Here is a 20,413-nt window from a genome sequence, read left to right on the forward strand (position 1 = left end):
CAGACTTACTGCTGAGGGTCCCTGGGAAATGCTGGTGCGGGAGCCAGGAGACAGAGGGCCCCCGGCAATGGCCATGGCCACAGATGGATTGATGGTGCCTCCGATGTCCCCTTCGCCTTCTGTGTCTGAGTCCAGCATGGAAGCCAGTCTTGACCGCTGCCCTGAGCCCTCTGAGGGCAGAACAGATCAGAAGAATGAGGCATTGTAAGCACCTTGCTTCAGGCAGGCCTTTAATCCCAGCACTCAGGAAGCAAAGGCAGGCAGATCTCTGAGTTTGAGGCCAGCCTGCTCTACATAGAGAGTTCTAGTACAGCCAGAGCTACATAGAGAAACCCTATCTTGAAAAGCAATAACAACAGCCTCCCAGTGAGGGGCTGGAGTATGTCCCGGCCTCCTGAATCCTGGAGCAGTTCCAGCTTGACGGAGGAGCTCGGAGCCTAACAGCAGCCTAGCATCCTCCTGGAGAGGCCACACGGCTGCAGCCTGTGGTTCACTTATATACAGTGTTCGAAGGAGAACACAAAACTGTAAGACACGTGACAAGACAGGACAATATGGGCATGTGACAAAGACATCCAAAGGAGACACAGAGAAGAGTAAATGTTAGCAAACAATGACTTTACAAGAAAACCAAAGAAGGACAAAAATGGATCAAGGATGAAGAATTCAGATAAAACCAGAGCCGGGTGGTGGTGGCGCACGCCTTTAATCCCAGCACTTGGGAGGCAGATGCAGGTGGATTGTTGTGAGTTCGAGGCCAGCCTGGTCTACAAAATGAGTCCAGGACAGCCAAGGCTACACAGAGAGACCCTGTCTTGGAAACAAAACAAGACAAACAAAAAAAAAGATAAAACCAGGGGCCAGTGAAATGGCTCAGCATAAAGATGGCTGCTGCTGAGCCTGAATACCTACAGGACCCACAAGGTGGAAGCAGAGAACGAACTGACTCCCACAAATTGTCCTCTGACCTCTATACATTCAAGTATGTTTATACACACACACAGAAAACAGACAAAAAAAGTTTAATTAAAAATAGGGGCCGGGCGTGGTGGTACACACCTTTAATCCCAGCACTCAGGAAGCAGAGGCAGGCGGATTGCTGTGAGTTCAAGGCCAGCCTGGTCTACAAAGCGAGTTCAGGATAGTCAAGACTATACAGAGAAACCCTGTCTTGAAAAAAGAATTTGGGATGAGAGACGGCTCAGTGGCTAAGCATCTGATTAGGGGCCCAGCACTCACATAAATGCCATGTGTGTACAGCGACACATTTGCAGTTCCAGCCTACGAAGGTGCAGGCCTGGGATGCAGAGCAAGCTGACTAGTGAGACTAGCCCTGTCAGCAAGCGCAAGTCTAACTGAAGGGGCCCTGCCTCAGCGGAGAAGGCGGAAGAGTGGCCAAGGCTAAACTCTGACGTCAGCCTGGACCTTCACACACAATGTGCATGTGTACACGTGTGTGCGTAACACACACACAAACGGAAAATGAAAAAAGCAAGAAATAAAAGATGGGCTTAGTTGAAGACACAGTGAGCTCCAGGACAGAGGAGCAGAGTGGTGCACACAGAACAGACAACAGAAAGCGTGGGATGACAGCAGGCCCGCCACAGAAAGATGAGCTCTAACGTGTCACTAGAGCCCAGGAAGAGAGAGAAAAGGAGGCAAGAAAAAAAATGCAGGAAGTAAGAGCAGAGAGTTCCTCCATACTTATGCAAGGCTGAATTCGCAGGTCCTACCATATCCGAGCAACGGCCCTAGATTGTTCCTGAGTGCCACACGGGGCCACTTGCAGCTACAAACAGATCAGTGAATAAAGACAAGAGCACCGCCCTAGTTTTCTCACCTGTTTTCCATTGAGCCCTCGCCCCTTCCCTCAGAAAGCTGCACATGGGCTGTGAACAGCAGGGCGGTACTCCGCACCTGTGTTTCTATCCTAATGGATACCAGCACCGGTTCACTTCCCAGGTGGGAGTCAGGGCTCAGAGCTGTGCAGAGCCTGGCCCAAGCTGCTCACCCTGAGGCTGCATTTTTCTGTTTCTCCCACCCCACATGCCACGATCAAGTCTCTGGCCCATGAAACGCCATCTTCCCCAGCCCTCTGACCGGCAAAGCCATGCAGCCGTGGCAGTGTGTCCCTCACAAGGGAGAGCAGCGGTAGGTACAGCTCGGCCACCTTGGCCTTCACGGCAGCTTCTGTGTAGCGGGGGTCGACATCATGGCTGCACAGTAGGCTGTGCACGGCGCAAATGGCCTTTTTGTGCAAATGGGATGCCCTGTGGAGTGACGGGGTGCTCAGCATGGTGCAGACATGGCTCCTGGCCCATGCCAATGTCCCCTGGCCACACCGAGGCACCACACTCACCCCTCAGCTTCTGGATCCAGGGCTAGAGCCAGCTCTGTCAGAAGGAGTCCGGCCAGGAAATGCTGCTGCCTGAATGGCCCGCTCAGCTCGAACATGCTAATCACCTTGGGGTCAGGGGCCTGGCTGGAGAAAGTAGAGCTCTGCAGATGGTAGAGAGGATGCCCAGGGTCAAGGGTCAGAGGTAAAAGGTCACCGCCATGGCCACCATGGAAAAAAACTGACGTTGGCATCAAGAGCTGGAGACAGTGGTTGGGATGGGAGAGGTGAACCCGCAGAGCTAAATCTGGACATTTCCCACTTTCCGTCCTCTAAGTGCCTCAGAAGAGGCCAGCAGGAGGGCTCAGGCAGGAAAGGCATTCTCCACCAAGCCTGACCACCTGAGTTTGACCCCCAGGGCACGCATGGTGGATGGAGAGAACCGACTCCTGGAAGTTGTTCTCTGTTGTCACACTATGATCCCAGCACGCATGCTCCCCCATAAAATAAATACAAATTTAAATAAAAAATATCTCCCGAGAAAGTGTCGTCATGATATTATTTTGCTCACTTATTGTGGGCTGACAATTTCAGTGCAATAGCACTGTCAGTGGGCATTGGGTGAAAGGTCAGAGGTGAGAGCCGAGGCAGTAGCTCAGCAGTTGAGGGCCCTGGCTGCTGTTCCAGGGGACCTGGTTCATTTCCCAACATCTGCACGGTTGTTACAACCATCTGCAAGGGGATTCAGTGCCCTCTTCTGGCCTCTGTCAGGACCAGGCATATATGTGGTGCATAGTGATACACATAAAATAAAAATGAATCAACCTTCAAAGGTCAGGGGTGAGAGGTCAGGGTAACCCATCCGTGAGGTAGTAGGAGATGGAGTCAAAACTCTAAGGGCTGAGAAACAGAAGATCAAATGCAAGCCCAAGAATTAGATTTGGGGACCAGAAGGGGTCATTTTTTTCCTAGAAAATCTCTGAGAAGTCATGGGTCTTCACAGGTGAAAAGTCGAAGGTCAAGGGGTCTGCCAGGGCAGGGGCCCACAAAGAAGTGAGCAGAAATGAAGGCTGTGGGTTGAAGGTGTGCCACTTAAAGGGAAAAGGAGGAGGAGGCCCACCTACCTGGGAAGTAGTGGAGGACACCGAGGGGGACGGGGAGGCTGGGGGCGACAGGGGGCAACAGGGGAGGTTAAGGGTCACATAGTGCTCGTGGCTACACAGGATGCGGGTGAAGTCCATTCGAAGGGTCAGCAGTGCAGCTGGGTTAGGGGCGGACTGCAGCCGAGTGGCCACCTGCAAAGGAGGCCATGCCATGGGTGACATCAGCATCACCCTGCCCCCGGACTCCATGGGTCCTGTGATGTCATGGGCCACCCCCTTCACATCCTCCACCGTGCACACCTACCTGCCTGTAGTGAGCCCGGACCAGGCTGAAGACGTAGCCTCGGTCCGTTATGGACAGGAGGTCACTGAGGAAGAAGGCCAGGCTAGCGTTGAGGCGTTCAGCCAGCTCGATGTCCTGGGGACACAGGGACCTGCCAGTCCATATTCACAGTGCCCAGCCTGGCTCAGCAAGGCCACCTCTACATGACTTCCTTAAGCCCCTGGCTCTGTGACCCAGGTCTCCCTTCCTGGCTTAATTCTCTCCCTCCGCAGTCCACCCACAATATACTCATTTTGCTTTATTTTTATTATTTGTGTCAGGGTCTCACTGTGCAGCCTCAGCTGTCCTAGAACTCACTGTGTAAACGAGGCTGGTCTCAAACTCAGAGATCTACCTGTCTCTGCCTTCTCAGAGCTTGGATCAAAGGCGTGCGCCACTATGTCACACTCAGCGCCACAATACATTTTTCTTTCTTCTCCCAGGCACAGCTGGGTAACTCACTTTCTACATCCAGACTTCAGAGCTCAACAGAATACATTTCCCAGGCTCCCTTGCTGCTGATACCTAGTTGACTGTATTCTGACCAATGAGATTAGAGAGGAGGTAAAACAACAACAACAACAACAACAACAACAAAACTCTCTTTCAATGCTGAAACTGCTGGTGAATTGGAAGGGCCTGGTCCAATCTCTGGAAGGCCCACAGCTCACTTATGTGCAAGAAACACTTTAGTTCTGGTTAAATGCTTATCATTGCAGTCCAGCAAAGTAATGTACTCAGATGGTACACAATCAGCAATCATTTAATGAGCATCTATTGAGCACCTACTGTGTGCCAAAGCTGTGAAGGAAGCATATGGCCCTGGCTGCTGTACAACATCTTAGGAGAAACAAGTGATAAGCTAACGTTACGTAGCCCAGGCTAGCCTCAAACTTGTGACTTCCTTATCTCAATCTCCCCAGTGCAGGTTCACAGCTGTGCACCACCACACCTGGCTGGAGCTGCCTTGACTATTGGTGATCATTGCGCGCTAAAGGAATGAATAAAGTGAGGTGCCCATCACCAACGACACTAATGTCAGTGCTTGCGACTATTCCACGAACACCAAGATTGGGACATCAGGACCAGCCTAGAGGTCGCTGAGATTGCATAACACAGGCAGGGTTCCCAAACATAAAATGTACCTATCAAATCCCCAATGACCCTCCCCTTCTCTCTCTCTCTGGTGTTTTGAGACAGGGTTTCTCTGTGTAGCCTTGGCTGTCCTGGACTCTATTTGTAAACCAGGCCAGCCTTGAGCTCACAAAGATTTGCCTGCCTCTGCCTCCCAAGTGCTGGGATTAAAAGCATGAGCTACCATGCCCAGCTGATATTTCTCTTTAAAAACCAGGAGAATTGGGGGTTGGAGAGATAGCTCAGCAGTTGAGAGCACTGACTCCTCTTCCAGAGGACCCAGGTTCAACTCCCAGCAACCACATGGCAGCTCACAACTGTCTGTAACTCCAAGAGCTGATACCCTGACACAGACATACATTTAGGCAAAACACCAACACAGATAAAATTAAAAAAACAAAACAACAACAACAACAAAAACCAGGAGAGGCTGGAGAGATGGCCCAGCTAAGAGCACTGTTTGCTCTTCCAAAGGTCCTGAGTTCAATTCCCAGCAACCACATGGTGGCTCACAACCATCTACAATGTGATCTGATGCCCTCTTCTGGTCTGCAGGGCTATAAACAGGCAGAACACTGTATACATAATAAATAAACCTCTTTAAAAAACAAAAACAGGAGAATTTCTGGGTGTTGGTGGCCAATGCCTTTAATTCCAACACTTAGGAGGCATAGGCAGGGGGTTCAAGGCCAGCCTGGTTTACATAGTGAGTTCCAAGACAGCCAGGATTACACAGAGAAACCCTGTATTGAAAAACAAAACAAAAAGAAACCAACCAACCAACCAAAAACAAAAAAGAAACAAAACAAAACAAAACAAGCCGAAAGTTGACCATGGTGGCACATGCTTTTAGCCTAGCACCCAGGAAGCAGACAGAGGCAGGTGATTCTCCTAGTTTGAAGCCAGTTTGTTCAAGATAGTAATTTCCAGACAAGTGAAACTCTGTCTAAAAACAGAATAAAGTAAAATCAGAAGAGATGGGTTGGTGCATTGGCTCAGAGGGGGAAAGGTGCTTGCTGCCAAGCAAAAAAACCCCCACTGATCAGCCGGGTGTGGTAGCGCACACCTTTAATCCCAGCAATTGGGAGGCAGAAGCAGGCAAATCTCTGTGAGTTCAAGGCCAGCCTGGTCTACAGAGTGAGTCCAGGACAGCCAGGGCTACACAGAGAAACCCTGTCTTGGAAAATAAAAACAAAAAAGAACACTGTGATCATGACTACTGCTTGTCTAATCCCTGCGCAGGCTGGAACTGGTATTTCTGGGCCTCAGTGAGCATGAAGGTCTCAGAATAGCAACATCTATCTAGCTATTTTTTATTTTTTTTCTATTTTTAAAAAAATTTACTTATTTATTATTATGTATACAGTGTTTGCCTGCATGTACACCTGCAGGCCAGAGAAAAGGGCATCAGATCATACTATAGGTGGTTGTGAGCCACCATGTGGTTGCTGGGGATTGAACTCAGGTCCTCTGGAAGAGCAGCCTCTTGATCTCTGAGCCATCTCTCCAGCCTGCAACATCTATTTATTATGTTCCTGCTGCATACTGGTACTGTGCTGAGGACCACAGGATGTGTCCCCCACCCTCCATGTCCTCATCAACTCTTATTTCTCCCGATTACCCCACTTCGGTTATGCTCACTTCCGCAGTTCCCGGTACAAGCCTACCTCCGGACCCTTGCTATTCCTCCTGCCTGCAACTTCCAGGCCTCACCCATCTCACCTTTTCCCTCTAAATGCTTTTCGCAGGCAAGGACTTGATCTGTTTTGTTTATTGCTGTGCCTCTGCCTCCTGCCAGGGCTGTGTATACCATGGACACTCAAGAAAAAGGCCATGGATAAACAGATCCACGGGCACTACATCTGTCCCCCTGGTCACTTTCCTCCAAGAGGCCTTGAGTCTCTCCTCACCTTATGGACTCGAGTGATGACTTCCAGGCCCACAGAGGCCACCAGGGCTGTGATGTCATCCAGGAAGCGCCCAGGGAAGCGCAGCTTGCGGGGAGTGTCCAGTCGCTGGCCTAGGAGCAAGTGTAGCTCCATGCTTTTTACCTGGGGGTGTGGCAAGTGGACAGGGCTCTGTCACATGGGCGGTACGTGAGGGCTGTGGGAGGAGCTTAAGATACATTGGTAGGGCTTGAGGGAAACCGGGGTGCATGACCCACAGGTGGGGCTCTACAGGCAAGGAGGTGCTCTGAGCTTTAGCATAAGAACGGTGGGTTTAAGGGGCCTTGAGAAAGCTATGTGGGTGGGGTCTGAGTAGACAGCAGCAGTGGGAGGGCTTTGGGCAGTAGGTGGGACCAGAGTGGAGCCTTAGAACCCAGAGTTCTGTGGGTGTGTTGAGTGTACATGCACGGGGGTTGAGGTCTCACTAAGGCTGGCTGGTCTGTAAGTAGCAGGCACCCTCCGGTCTCCCCCTCCCAGGTATCAGGACTACAGCCGGGACTGCGGCCATGCCTCAGGTCCGGCCCTCTCTGTGTCTCCAGTGTTCATGTGTGTGGCAACCACTTTACTGACGGGACCTTCTCCCCAGTCCTGGCAGATGAGTTTGAGGAACTGAGGGCTCTCTGTCTTGGAGGACTATCGGGAGATGGTGGGGACAGGGCCAACAGGCACTGGGGAAGGGGACATGAAGGCACACTTGAAGGAATCTGGGGGTCTGCAAGCCTGGCCTCTCAGTGCGAGGTGTCTCTTGGAGGAGGGAGGCCCCGTCTCTGGGTTAAGAAGCCCTCTCCAGAGAAAGGGTTCACTGTCAAGATGTCCCCCACCTCTCCGTATGCAGGAGTCTCAAGACCATTTCTTAGGGTTTCAAGAGCAGTTTCAAAGCACTTTTTCTCAAGGGTCTCCCATGAGGAGGTCCTCACCATGAGCTGGAAGAAGAACCAGGCGTGCTGTAGGACCACCTCACGAACCGCACTGCCGCTCACCACCCACTGCAGGGCCAGCTCCTCGTGCAGCAGCTGTGGGCACGGACAAGGTCACCAAGAGCCCGGAGCTGCCCCTCCCATCCCCCCCCCTTAAGGATGCAGCCCAAAGCCTGGGGGTGGGGACAGTCAGACAGTCAGAGCAGCAGGAGGCCATGCAGAATGAGAAGAGAGCAGGCTCCAGCCCCTGCTGGCCTCTGACCGTGAGGAGAAGCCCTGGACCCCTTGGCCATGGAGCAGGCATCAGATCAGCCACCCTGCTGTCCCCTCTACCTTCTGTACAGTGTGTCTTGGCTGAGGGGCTGGCGGGCCAGAGGAGGAGGCCTCAAGGTAAGAGGAGGCACGGCTAGAGTTGCGGTCGATGGCCTAAGATGGGATGGGATGGAAAGTATGGGATGGCAGATGAGTTAGTTAGTGGTGTGGATGGGAAACAGATGAGGCAGCGGGGATGGAGGGAGGATCGGGCCATGTGGGCATGGGCAAACAGAGAGATGAGACTGGTCAGCACGAACACAGGGGGAGTTCATGTGATGGTTGAACACATCTTTAGAAGCGTCGCTCACACGGTAGAGACTTCCTATTTGGTTTCTTTTGAGACAGGGTCTCAAGTAGCCCAGGCTGGCCATGTTGATGGCATTTCGTGGTCGGACCTTTGTAGGTGTCTAGCACTAGGTGAGGCTATGAGCGTGGGACCCTGTGGCACTATGAGTGGCTTTAGAGGAAGAGGAAGGCAAGTGAGGTGGGACATCAGTAAGCCTGAGGATGCTGAGGCAGGCAAGTGAGGTGGGACATCGGTAAGCCTGAGGATGCTGAGGCAGGAGGAGTGAGAGTTCCAAGTCAAGGAGACCTTATCTCACAATTAAAGGAAAGGAAAAGGAAAAGAAGAGAGGGAAGGAAGGTGAAGAACTGGGAGGAAAAAGAAAGGGCAGAGGGAGAAAAAGAGGGAGGATGAAGAAAAGGGGGAGAAGAGGGGGCCTGCGTCAGCTCGCTGCCTCTGTCACCGTGGGCCACCCTTCTATGCATGATACGTGGCGCTCAGGAGGAAGGCAGGAAGAGTGTGGCTTCTAGGCTGTCACGGGCTACACAGCTAGACTTTGTCTCAAAACACAACAACCAAACAAAACAACACTCCACAAACTACAAAACCAACAATGAAAACAAGGGCTGGGGTTTGGCCCAGTGATGGAGCCCTTATCTTCACATGTGCAAGGCCTGGGCTCCATCCCCAGCACCCGGGATGTGGGGGGGGGGGAGCAAATGGGGTGCAGGTGGGGAGGATGGAGTCAAGAGTAATGGTGACAATGTGGTGACAGTGTGGGGTGAGTGCAGATGGCACAGCAGACACAAAGGTTGGCTAAGGCCCCAAAGTCAGGTGTCACTGCAGACAGAGGAAGGCATGGAGGATGGAGGGTGGATGAGGCCAGGAGTTAAACTGAAGGGCAGGACCAGCAGGTGATTTGTGAAATAGGAGAAAGACAAGCAAGGAAGCTAAGACAATAAAGAGGGTGTGTGCCAAGCGCCCTGGACCACAACCCTGGCCTCCTGAGCCAGCCTTACTCAGGGCTTCACAGAGTGCCTGGCTTCCTGGTGATGGAGCTGACAGCAGCCCCTGGTGCTGACCGTGCTGTAGCTCCCGTGGCCCAGCATACGCAGGTTATTCAGCATGCCTAAGCCTGGCCACATACTAGGAAGACTACTTCCTCGCTGGGACAGCACCCTGCTACCTCCTCATCACCTCCTCTTGGCTCTCCAAGCCCTAACTGACCCTTCAGAAAACTGAGGGCAACCTGATGAAAAATTATAGGGACTGAGTCTGGAGACATGGCTCAGCAGTTAAAGAGCGCCGGCTCCTCTTGCAGAGGACCTGGGTTCAACTCCCAGCACCCATGTGGTGACTTGCAACTGTCTGTAACTCCAGTTCCAGGGGATCTGATGCCTTCTTCTGACTTTCGAGGGGGCCAGGCAAGTGCAGTATAGACATACATGCATGTTAGACACTCATACACATAAAATAAATCTAGTATGTATAGTTAAAGTCTGGGGGCGGGCTTGGCCTGGGTCTGAGCTGGAAGAGTGTGTGCCTAGCTTGCTCAAGGCCCTGGGTCCCATCCCCAGCCCAGTATGGACCAGCCACACAGGCTAAGCACATGTTTTATCCTTGAAGCCCGTTCTTAGCATTTAACTTTTGGGACAGGATCTCCTGTTCTCTAGGCTGGCCTCAAACTCCCTATGTAGCCAAAGATGACTTCGAACTCCTGATCCTCCCGCCTCCGTCTCCAAAGGCTAGCTTTATAGGCATGTACCACCAAGCTTGCTTTATGTGGTGCTAGGGATGAACCCAGGGCTGTGTGCATGCTAGGTCAGGGCTCTACTTGCTGAGCCCTAACTCCAGCCTGTTGAGCCTGCTCACATGTCTATTTCAGGGATGTGTGCTGCGGCTCAGGAAACCCCACTGAGAACCTAACCAATGTGCATGCTTGGGACCACGTCATTGAGCACTTTACTGAGTCTGTCTTGTTTTGTTTTGCTGAGACAGGTCTGATGTAGCCCAGACTGCCTAAAAACTTCAGTGTAGCCCAGGATGACCTTGAGCTCTTGCCTCTGCTTCCCAAGCATCGGGATTACAGGCAGGCAGCTAAAACTTTGGTGTGCTATCAATCTTCATCTTAAAAACTGAGAGGTTCAGAGAGGCAGCCAAACCTGGGGCACAGGACAAGGCCTGAGCCAAGGAGGACCAGAACTCAGGCCTACTGTAGACAAAGCCCCTCCCAGGTCCCTGGGAAAGGGTAAAGTTGGGGACACCCCTGTATGAAAACAGATGGGGAAGTACAGGGGTCCAGGGCTACTTTACCCTTCTAAGGGTGGAATATGCCAAGAAGATGGTTAGAAGTCCCCTACAGGGGGCCGGAGAGATGGCTCAGAGGTTAGGAGCGCTGCCTGCTCTTTCAAAGGTCCTGAGTTCAATTCCCAGCAACCACATGGTGGCTCACAACCATCTATCATGTGATCTGATGTCCTCTTCTAGTGTGCAGGTATACATGGAGGCAGAACACTGTATAATAATAAATAAATAAATAAATCTTAAAAAAAAAAAAAAAAAAAGAAGTCCCCTACAACAAAGATGGGTTAAAGAGTAGGGGAAATGCAGTGAAGCTGTCCGTGGGTAATTTGCATATGATTTGTATCATTTACATACCACCCCAGAGTCTTCTGTCTCTGTCTGGGCTTAAAATTTTTTTTTTTTTTTTTTTGGTTTTTCAAGACAGGGTTTCTCTGTGTAGCCTTGACTGTCCTAGACTCACTTTGTAGACCAGGCTGGCCTCGAACTCACATAGATCCGCCTGCCTCTGCCTCCCGATTGCTGGGATAAAGGCATGTGCCACCACTGCCAAGCAGATTTTTGTTTTTTCTCAAATGATTTTGTTTGTTTGTTAAGACAGGATGCAGTCCTGGATGGCTTCCAACTCACCATGCAGACCAGGCTGGCCTTAAACTCAAGAGACCCGCCTGCCTCTGCCTCCCAAGCACTAGGATCAAAGGTGTGCGCCTTGCTTCTTAACTGTACTTTTACTTCTTGGTGGTCCTGGGGATAGAACCCAGAACCTCAGGTCTGCTATGAAAGATCTCTGCCACCGAGCCACACCCCCACCCGAGCAGAGGCCTTTGTGGCAGCACAAGGCTGACCACAGATACCTACGGCACAGACCTCCACAGCCTCAGCCCCAGTCATGTGGGGTCCTCGCTGTCCCTCAGGCAGCCCCCTGGGTTAGTTCACTGCAGCCAAGAAGGTAAGAAGAACTCATGCAAGGGTGGAGATGCACACGTGGAGGCAGGTAGGGAGAGCACCTGTCTGGGGTCAGCCCCACAGTATGGGGGCACCCGCCGCAACACGGCCTTGCTGCCTCCCGGAGCATAAGCAGAATTCACCCAGGAGTGTGAGCGATCGACACCCTGAAGACACACAGAGAAGGAATGATGTCCTGGGCCAAGCACAGGGAAGGAGGTACAGGTGACCAAGCGTGGACACTGCCCCAGACCACATATACGCCATGCACATACCTGGGAGATGTGTGGTGTGCCTGTGGTCATGTAGTGTGTAACCGCCTAGAGTGCTCTGTGTTCAAACTCATGTAGATATGCACATGGAGAACGTGTACATATATATATTCATATATGCATGTGCATATGGGGCCTGTCCATACGTACCTGTGCATGTATGTGGGTGGGGTAAGTGCATGCATGTGTGTGCATAGGGATATATGTGTACGTGCAGTGTGTGCATATATCAATGTATGTGTGCTCATAGGCTACACATGTACATGCATCTGTGCACATATGTGCATGGGACATATGTATGCACACCTTTGTATTGGTGTGCACACGCTGCATGTACATTATACTCTGTTGAGCCAGGCCAAGCCCCATCCCTCCATTCTCCAGGCAAAACACCCGACCAGCCCCGCAGCTGTGAGAGCTCTGCTGGGACAGCCTTCTTCTGAGCAGCGACTTGCCGTTTTCCTTCACCGAGCCTGCAGGCCTATGAGGCTGGAGGTTTCAGGGCCCCCTTGCCCTACCTTGCTGGCTAGAATGCGGGACACCTCATCGTCCACAGAGCCGGGGACCACGGCCAGGTCAGGGTTACTGCTGCTGATGCTCTTAGAACGAGCCAGGTAGAGGCTCGTGGGGCGGCCAGAGCCACGGGCCAGCGTGGCAGCCTGTACAGTTGATGGAGGGACCCCTGAGGGGAGAGAGAATCCATTAGCTCAACACTTGCCAGGACGACCTCAGTCCCTTTCCAGATGGTAGCCCTGGGGGACACCGCTGCTCTTCTCCCAGTTTCCACGTTCTCCCTGTGGAATGGAGTTGAACGTGGTTACTGCTGCACAGTACCTTGAGGCAGACAGAAGACACTGGAACAGCGCCTAGTGTGTGTGTTCACAGCTATTAATCATTACGTACAAATGGGGAAAAGCTAACTCTCTTCTCTTCAGCACTGGGGATGAAAGCAAGGTCTTGTGCAGGCTAGACCCTTCAGGCCAAGCCCTCCCTCCTGCTCCTGCCTTTCTGCCTCTCCTTCTCCTTTCTGGGGTGGGGATTCAAATCCAGTGCCTCAGACATCACACACACACACACACACACACACATGCATGCACACGCATGCATGCACGCACACGCGCGCGCACACACACACACACACACACCCATGCACGCACACGCATGCATGCACGCACACGTGCACACACACACACACACACACACACACACCCCGCCAAGGCCGATCTTAGTGACTGCTCACTGTGTAGAACTTTCCAGGCTCACTCTCACGAGTGGCTCTCGGTGCCCTCACGAATTGAACACTATTATTACTCTTCTTTGACAGTGTTCTTCTCTTCACTCAGCGTGCTTTCCTCACCAATATTTCCTGTGGCCCAGTGTTCTTCAGTAACACTCACCAGCCGGCAGGCTGAGCTCACCGCCAGGGAGGCGAAAGGCGTAGTGGACATAGGCAGCCAGCAGTGGGCAGTGACCACGGGAATTTTGGACGGCCTCCAGGTTCCGGTGCACAAGGCTGGCGACATGAGCCATGGCTTCAAAGGCCCCTCGACCCAGGTTCACTATCGGATAGGACAAAGGTCAACTTCCACAGCCCAAGGCCTCTCAGGTCCCCATTCACTTTCCGGAGGAGGGAAGGGAACATAGGTGCAAGGGCTCAAGTGTCCATTGGGATCGTAAAGTCCTCGGGGGTCACTTTTCATATGGGAAAACTGAGGCCAGAGAAATGATGAACTATATAGGAAAAAACTCAGGGTGCAGTGCTCAGGGGTCACTTTTCATATGGGGAAACTGAGGCCAGAGAAACTATGGACCATAGGAAGAGATTCAGAGTGCAGTACTCTGGGGTCACTTTTCTTATGGGGAAACTGAGGCCGGAGAAATGAACTATATAGGAAAACATTCAGGGTGCAGCGCTCGGGGGGTCACTTTTATGAGGAAACTGAGGCCGGACAAATGATGAGGTATAGGAAGAGGTAGGGGAAGAAGACCACAGTGGCTCACCCATCTGGCCACAAATGATCGGTGGCCGCACAACCAGGCGGACAAGCTTGTCGAGAACATGGTGGGAAAAGGCCACGAGGGGCTCTGGGCTGGCTAGGCGCAGAGTTGCCAGGCTGGCTCTCAGCTCCTGCTCCATCGTGCCCTCGCTCACCACCGTCTCCTTGAGCCGGAATGGGAAGGTTCCTTCCTCTAAAACGTGTACCAGGGTGAAGAACTTATCCAAGTGAGGGTCCTAAGTTGTGGGGAAGGCATGGAGTCAGCAGAGAGCTGGGGGCAGAATCGAGTCCCCTCCCTGAGTCAGCAGTCTGGGTCAGAGAGACTAAAGTCATGTCCAGTGGCTGCAGGCCAGGCCTTTCCAGGCCAGCTACAAGTAAGTCTTGCTCAATCCCAGGGTTAGCAGGAGGGGAACAGGCCAGGGAGCCTGGGGCCCAACCCACCCTGTACCTGGGGGTGCACAGACGACACGGCCGTGAGCTCCACACTGAACACACCCTTGTGGCCGTCCACCCAGCGCATGCCTGGCAGCGCCACCTGTGGGAGGGAGGGGCAGGGTGGGCACAGGCTGACCCTCCCCCACGCATCAGGCCACCAGGCTAGGCTGTGGCCCTAGCCATTGCAACACCATGACCAGAGAAGAGCCCAGCCTGAGGGAATAGCAGGGTACCCGTCTCTAAGTCCATTCCCAGTGGATGAAGGGAGAAAGCCTGGGGTAGGCTGGAAACCCATGGAAAATGGAGATACGTTCACAGAGTGAACAGTTCCTAGAGAAAGCATCGGCATAGGAACAACATTTAAAGGGACTTGTTCATTAGCTGGTGGAAGGGTAAGAGCATGGTGGCAGCACTATAACGAGGCAGATGGAGGGGACAAAAATGACAGCAGGGGAGCTAGGTATGGTGGCATACACCTGTCATCCCAACACTTGGAAGACAGAGAGGCAAGGATCATGAGTTCAGGGTTATCCTTGACTATATAGAATTCTAGGATAGCCTGGGCTATGTGTGACCTTGTCTTAAAAAAAAAAAAATTAAAATCCCAGAGTCGGCAAGGTGTTCCGGTGGGTAAAAGTTAACTGCAAGTCTAAAGACCCAAGCTAAGCCCTGGGACTTGCATAGGAGACACACAACAGACTCGGGTACCCATCAAGGCTACAAGGCACTCAGGGGCATTGAAGGGAGGCCAGCAGGAGGCTGTTGGGGACGACAGAGCAAGGAAGGCATCAGTGTTGGGGGCCCAGGCACGTACATCAGGGGTCAGGACTGAATAGCTGGGTGGAGGCTGGTCCACAGACACGGGCAGGCAGAAGGGACCGGTCCTCAGGCGGCCATGTTGTAGCAAAGGGATCCACTGGGGAGAAGAATGGATGAGAGTCAGGTGTGGCAGGGGGACCTTGGGGGTCAAGGGAGGAAGCTGTGGGGTAACAGGGACTCACAGTGAAGCCCACAGGCGTCTCCAGGGCTGTGCCTGGCCGGGGCTGGCAGCTGACATGGTAGAAGGTAAAGAAGAGGTGATGGTTCTCAGTCACGCAGGCAGGAAGCCGGAGCTTAAACTCCTCGTAGAATTCAGGAGACCTGGTAAGACAGGACCAGGGGGTGGGGGCCAGCTAGGGGGCGGGGCTCTCATGGGATGACTACCCCTGCCTCGACCTACCTCATTTGCAGACTGAAACTGAAGCCTCTGCTCTTCCTGCCCCATGCATATGCCCTCCGCTTGGCCACCCTGGCCCCCTCAGAATCTCCAGGGGGTTCAGCCCATGTCTCCGACACCCAGCCCAGCATACTTGTTATGATAGACCACTGGTGTGAAGGCCTCTCGAGTGAATTCGCTGCAGCTCGATTTCCCAAAGATGACCTGTGGGAGTGGGGCTGTGAGGGACCCACTGGGGACAACTGGTGCCTGCTCCATCCCCCTCCCCCCAGGGCAGGGTCACTGCACTGACCGGCAAGGCCTGGCTCTGGTCTTCACCTGCCATGTACTGGATCCGCACAGCCAGGTTGCGCACAGAGCCCTGGCGACTGCTGAAATTGAGGCTGTGTGGGTACACGAAGAGCAGGTTCCTGGAAAAGGAGGTTTTTGGAGAGGTAGAGAGCCTTTAGAGGGCTGGGGACAGTTATGAGAGAGAGGGTCGTGAAGGACGGTGGGCTGTGACCCCAGGCTCACAAAGGGACAAGGATAGGCACAAGGCCAGGCATTAGAATGAACTCTAATTCAAGCTTCTCCTGGTCTACAGGGCAAGTCCTAGGCCAGCCAAAGCTACATGAGGAGACCTTGTCTCAGAAAAAAATAAAAACCAAACAATAACAAAAAACATTCCAGAGGGGAGGTCTCACATAGCCCAGGGCAGATTTGACTTCCTGTGTCTACCTCCAAAGTGCTGGGGTGACAGGCACTATTCTTGGCACACCAGGCATTGGGGATAGCCCCCAGGACCTGAGGTCTATAAAGGGGGCCCAGTGCTGGAGATGTGCCTGGGTGGTTAAGAGCACTCACCGCTCTTTGAGAGGATCTGAGTTCAGTTCCCAGCACCCTCATCAGACAGCTACAGGGGGACCTGATGCCTCTGGCCTCTTTGGACACCTGTGCTCATACCTTGCCTCCAAACACATATAATTAACACAACTAAAGTAACCTTTAAAAAGGTGGCCCTGGTAGCCAGGTGGCATGACGGGCCTCCCCACCCCACTACCACCTTGTTGGCCCATAGACTTTATGTACAGCATCTGTCTCTCAGGGACAGACAGACTCAGAACCTGGGGTGGGGGTCCTGGTCCCACCTCCTTTCCCCAGCTGCAACTGCACAAACCCTAGCCCCACAGGCCTCTGTTGCTTTAGCTATATGATGAGGGCATCTGTGCCCGCTCAGCCTCATAGCGCAGTACCAACGACCAATAACCTCAATGCCAGTCACCACACAGCACACCTCTGGGCGTCAAGCTCTATTCCAAACACTCAACATGATCGACTATCTCCACGGCCATTTTCTGGGGTGCTAGGGGTGGAATGCTGAGCCTGCCACATGCCTGGCAAGCCTTCTACCTCTGAGCTTTACCTCAGCCCTTGTTTTCTTGAAGTAAGTGGCAGTCTAGTTCTGTAGCCTTGAACTCAAGTTTCTCCTACCTTAGCCTCCAGAGTGCTGGGATGGACATGACCCATCACACCTGACTGACTTATTAACTTTCCATTTGCAAACAAAGCCATGGCTGTGCTTTTGGTGTGCTCAACAAATGCTCATTACTATATGTGGGGCCCCTAGGTAGGGAAAAAAATAAGGAGCAGTAATGGACCTGAGTCTTCTCGTAAGTTAAATTCAAGTTAGCAGGGATCATAGACTGGGCCAGGAGTCAGGCTCCAGGACCTCGGGAAGGGGTCTATCACGTTGCCCCCCCCTCACTATCAGCCACACCCAGTGACGCAAGCATTAGCGGCTTGCAGGAGGGAGACAAGGAGAGCAGATGGCACACAGTGCCTGGAGTCCGTGAAAATGGCAGCCACAAGACTCCAGCCCTCTCCAGTGGCCCCTCTGGGTGGCCCAACAGCACTGGCCCCACTGCATCGGGTGTGTGGAGAGCCATGGCTCACGGAGGCCGTGGCTGTGCTTAGATGAAAAAATTGAGGCTCAAGGCAGTGCTGTAGTCACGAAGACCCTGGTGCTGAGGTCTCAGGCCTGAGCTCCCCTCCCCCCGCCCAGCACCCTACCCAGCTGGCGCTGAGTTCTAGTAGCGTGATCTCAGCGTGGCCTGCTTAGCCATCAGCCTGATGCAATGGCTGTGCCCCTGCCAGGCCCTTGTGCAACAGTGGCTGGCTAACCATTGACCAGGGTGGGGGGGGGTTAATGGCAGCCCGTGGAAATAAAAGGTGGCCACAGTGGCATAGGAACCACACCCCCAAGACCATCAGCCATGGCTGTGCTCACTCTCTGCCTCCTGTGTGCCTTAGCAACCGCGGTGGAACCTGCCCCGGTAGCCCCTCTGGGTGGTCCAGAGCCGGCTCAATATGAAGAGTTGACCTTGCTCTTTCATGGAGCCCTGCAGCTAGGCCAGACCCTCAACAGTGTGTACAGGGCCACAGAGGCTCGCCTGGCAGAAGCTGGGCGCAACCTGCACCTCTTTGACAGAGCCCTGGGACTTCTGGGAACAGAAGTCAGTCAGGGTCGGGATGCGACACAGCAGCTTCGCACCAGCTTGTCGGAGATTCAGGTGGGCACTGGAGCTGGGGTGTTGCTGGGTGAACATATGTCTAGGATAGGGTGTCCCACTGTGCTGGTGACAAAGTGCTGGGTGAACAGAGCTGAGTTTGTGACCTCGCTGATTCCATGCCATCGGTTGAGCAGGTGGAAGAGGACGCTTTACAGCTTCGTGCAGAAGCCACAGCCAGGTCGCTGAGGGAAGTGGCCCAGGCCCAGCAGGCTCTGCGGGACACAGTCCGGAGACTACAAGTCCAACTGAGAGGCGCCTGGCTCGGCCAAGCCCACCAAGAATTTGAGACCTTAAAGGTAAGGGGGCCCCAGGTCTGAGAGGGACACAGACCCGCTCCCCAGCCAGAAGCTACCACTGAACCCTGAGTCAGAGGACCCTCGCAGGTGTATGTGGGCTTCCAGCCACCCCGACCTCTGGGTCTGTTTTCCCATTTGCAAGCGAGGGCAAGAACTAGGCATGGTGGTGCTCGCCTATGATCCCAGAGCTCCAGAGGCAGGGGCAGGAGAAGCAGAAGTTTAAAGCCAGCCTTGGCTACACAGTCAGAGGCCAGCCTGGGCTACATGGTATACCCTGTCACAAGAGAAAGATAACTAGGTGTGGTGTCATACACCTGCAGCCCCAGCACTTGAGAATAAAAGGCCAGAGAATTAGGTGTCCAAGGTGATCTCTGGCTTAAGTGTGGCTTCCATAAGAACCTGTCTCAAAGTGAATGAATGAATGAAATCCCCAATACGGGATTGACAAGGCGGCTCAGCAGGTAAAGGCGCTTGCTGCCGAGCCCAACGGCCTCAGTTCTATCCCCAGGGCCCACATGGTGGAGGCAATGAACCCATTCTCAAAAGTTGTCCTCCGACTTCCACACTTGCATTATGGCTTGTGCACACACTTGATAAAATAAAATAAGAGCAGCAACAGTCATTTCAAAGCAAAGCAAGAGCCTCAAAATGCAGGGGGAATGGATACAGTCAGTGCTCAATAAATGCATGCAGAGGGAATGGACACAGTCAGTGCTCAATAAGTGCCTGTTATTATGGTATCTGGTGGCATGTGTTGAGAACCCAATCAATACTGTTTGATGTGCATTTACAAATGATACAAAGCAGGTCCTATCTTAGATACACCTTACAAATGGGGAAACTGAGGCCAGAGGGTCTTGGACATTTGCTTGGGTATCATGGATTTTAACAGAGAAACCTGCAGTGGTCAGGAGACAGGAGGTGACCCAGAGCCCTCTCAGCTAAGGTCTATATGCTACCCTACAGGATCGAGCCGATAAGCAGAGCCACCTCTTATGGGCTCTCACGGGTCATGTGCAGAGGCAACGGCGGGAGATGGCAGAGCAGCAACAGTGGCTGCGAAAGATCCAGGAGAGGTGAGTCTGGTAGAGGACCTACATCTGGGGTGCCAGGGGGGTGTTGCCTACGTCCAGTCAAGGGCATCTCTACCCGACACTGGCCTTGACTGAGCTCTCTCCCTCCCTAGACTCCACACAGCAGCTCTCCCAGCCTGAGGCTACCTGGATGCCACTGAGGACCAGTCACGTTGCAAGGAACACTGAACGCGCTCCATGAAGCCCCTGGGCAGGGTCGACAGAGCTGGCTGCCCATCGGCTGGGCTTGGACAGTGCACCGCGCTTCCTGACAGAGCAGAGACAGAAGCAAGAAGGCGGGATGGAAGGCAGAAGACAGAGTCCCACGGAGCAGGGCTGGAGAAGACCACGAGCTCCCTTATGCCCACACTCCACAATATAACAGAATAGAAGCAATCTATGGAGTGCCCATGCCTGTGTCTGTAAGAATGGGGCCCCTCTTAGGCAGGAGGCGCTTTGTCCACATAGCACTTGGCCCCCACGCACAGCCCTGGGTCCCAACTGCAGAGCCACAACCACCAGGTGCGGTAGTACACACTTGCCATTTCAGCCCTGGGAAGGTAGAGGCAGGGGGATCAGGAGTTCATGGACGCAGAGACGGTGGATCCCTAGCCAGCCTCAGCAGTGGCAGCCTCAGCGCACCAATGCACATAAAAAAAATAGTTATTTTTAAAAGTGGGGATCCTGAGGTAATTCAGAGCGTAAAGGTGTCACCACAAGCTTGGCAACATGAGTTGCACTCTCAAAACCCACACAGTTGACCGGCTTTTGCAAGCTATCCTCTGACCCCCCCACTGCGCTGTGCGCTGCACCTCATCCCCAAAATAAAATGAATAAATATAATAAAAAGGCTTTTAAAGCTAGGTGGACAGTGCCTGAGAGCAGCACCCAAAGCTCTCTGACCTCCATTCACATGCAGGTGTGCACACTTGAGCACCCTCACACAAGAACACACACACATAAACATGCACACA

The 20,413-nt window shown here is 53.1% G+C and overlaps 2 protein-coding genes across 7 annotated transcripts in view; one reads left to right on the forward strand and one right to left on the reverse strand.

Annotated features, from left to right (window-relative positions):
- The window catches only part of DOCK6 (dedicator of cytokinesis 6), a 54,863-nt gene that overhangs the window by 17,074 nt on the left and 17,376 nt on the right, over positions 1-20,413 (reverse strand). For 3 of the 6 annotated variants that reach the window (XM_084781586.1, XM_084781589.1, XM_084781590.1), the window contains exons 15-30: positions 15,814-15,931; positions 15,655-15,725; positions 15,307-15,445; positions 15,120-15,221; positions 14,319-14,405; positions 13,875-14,106; positions 13,271-13,432; positions 12,392-12,555; positions 11,664-11,768; positions 7,758-7,853; positions 6,805-6,945; positions 3,743-3,856; positions 3,460-3,630; positions 2,360-2,499; positions 2,101-2,270; positions 10-170 (exon numbers count right to left, since the gene is read on the reverse strand). In XM_084781586.1, the coding sequence (XP_084637712.1) occupies positions 10-170; positions 2,101-2,270; positions 2,360-2,499; positions 3,460-3,630; positions 3,743-3,856; positions 6,805-6,945; positions 7,758-7,853; positions 11,664-11,768; positions 12,392-12,555; positions 13,271-13,432; positions 13,875-14,106; positions 14,319-14,405; positions 15,120-15,221; positions 15,307-15,445; positions 15,655-15,725; positions 15,814-15,931 (2,173 nt within the window). Of the gene's footprint in view, positions 1-9; positions 171-2,100; positions 2,271-2,359; positions 2,500-3,459; positions 3,631-3,742; positions 3,857-6,804; positions 6,946-7,757; positions 7,854-8,090; positions 8,184-11,663; positions 11,769-12,391; positions 12,556-13,270; positions 13,433-13,874; positions 14,107-14,318; positions 14,406-15,119; positions 15,222-15,306; positions 15,446-15,654; positions 15,726-15,813; positions 15,932-20,413 lie in introns of all 6 variants that reach the window. The other 3 variants (XM_084781591.1, XM_084781587.1, XM_084781588.1) reach the window with 3 other exon arrangements.
- ANGPTL8 (angiopoietin like 8) lies at positions 17,741-20,383 on the forward strand. The gene is made up of 4 exons (XM_084781592.1): positions 17,741-18,070; positions 18,205-18,366; positions 19,333-19,442; positions 19,553-20,383. The coding sequence occupies exons 1-4, from the start codon at positions 17,774-17,776 to the stop codon at positions 19,578-19,580; spliced, it is 597 nt and encodes a 198-aa protein (XP_084637718.1). The 5' UTR covers positions 17,741-17,773; the 3' UTR covers positions 19,581-20,383.

Source organism: Acomys minous (genome assembly GCF_964271855.1).
Source record: "Acomys minous genome assembly, chromosome: 5".
NCBI classification, from domain to species: domain Eukaryota; kingdom Metazoa; phylum Chordata; class Mammalia; order Rodentia; family Muridae; genus Acomys; species Acomys minous.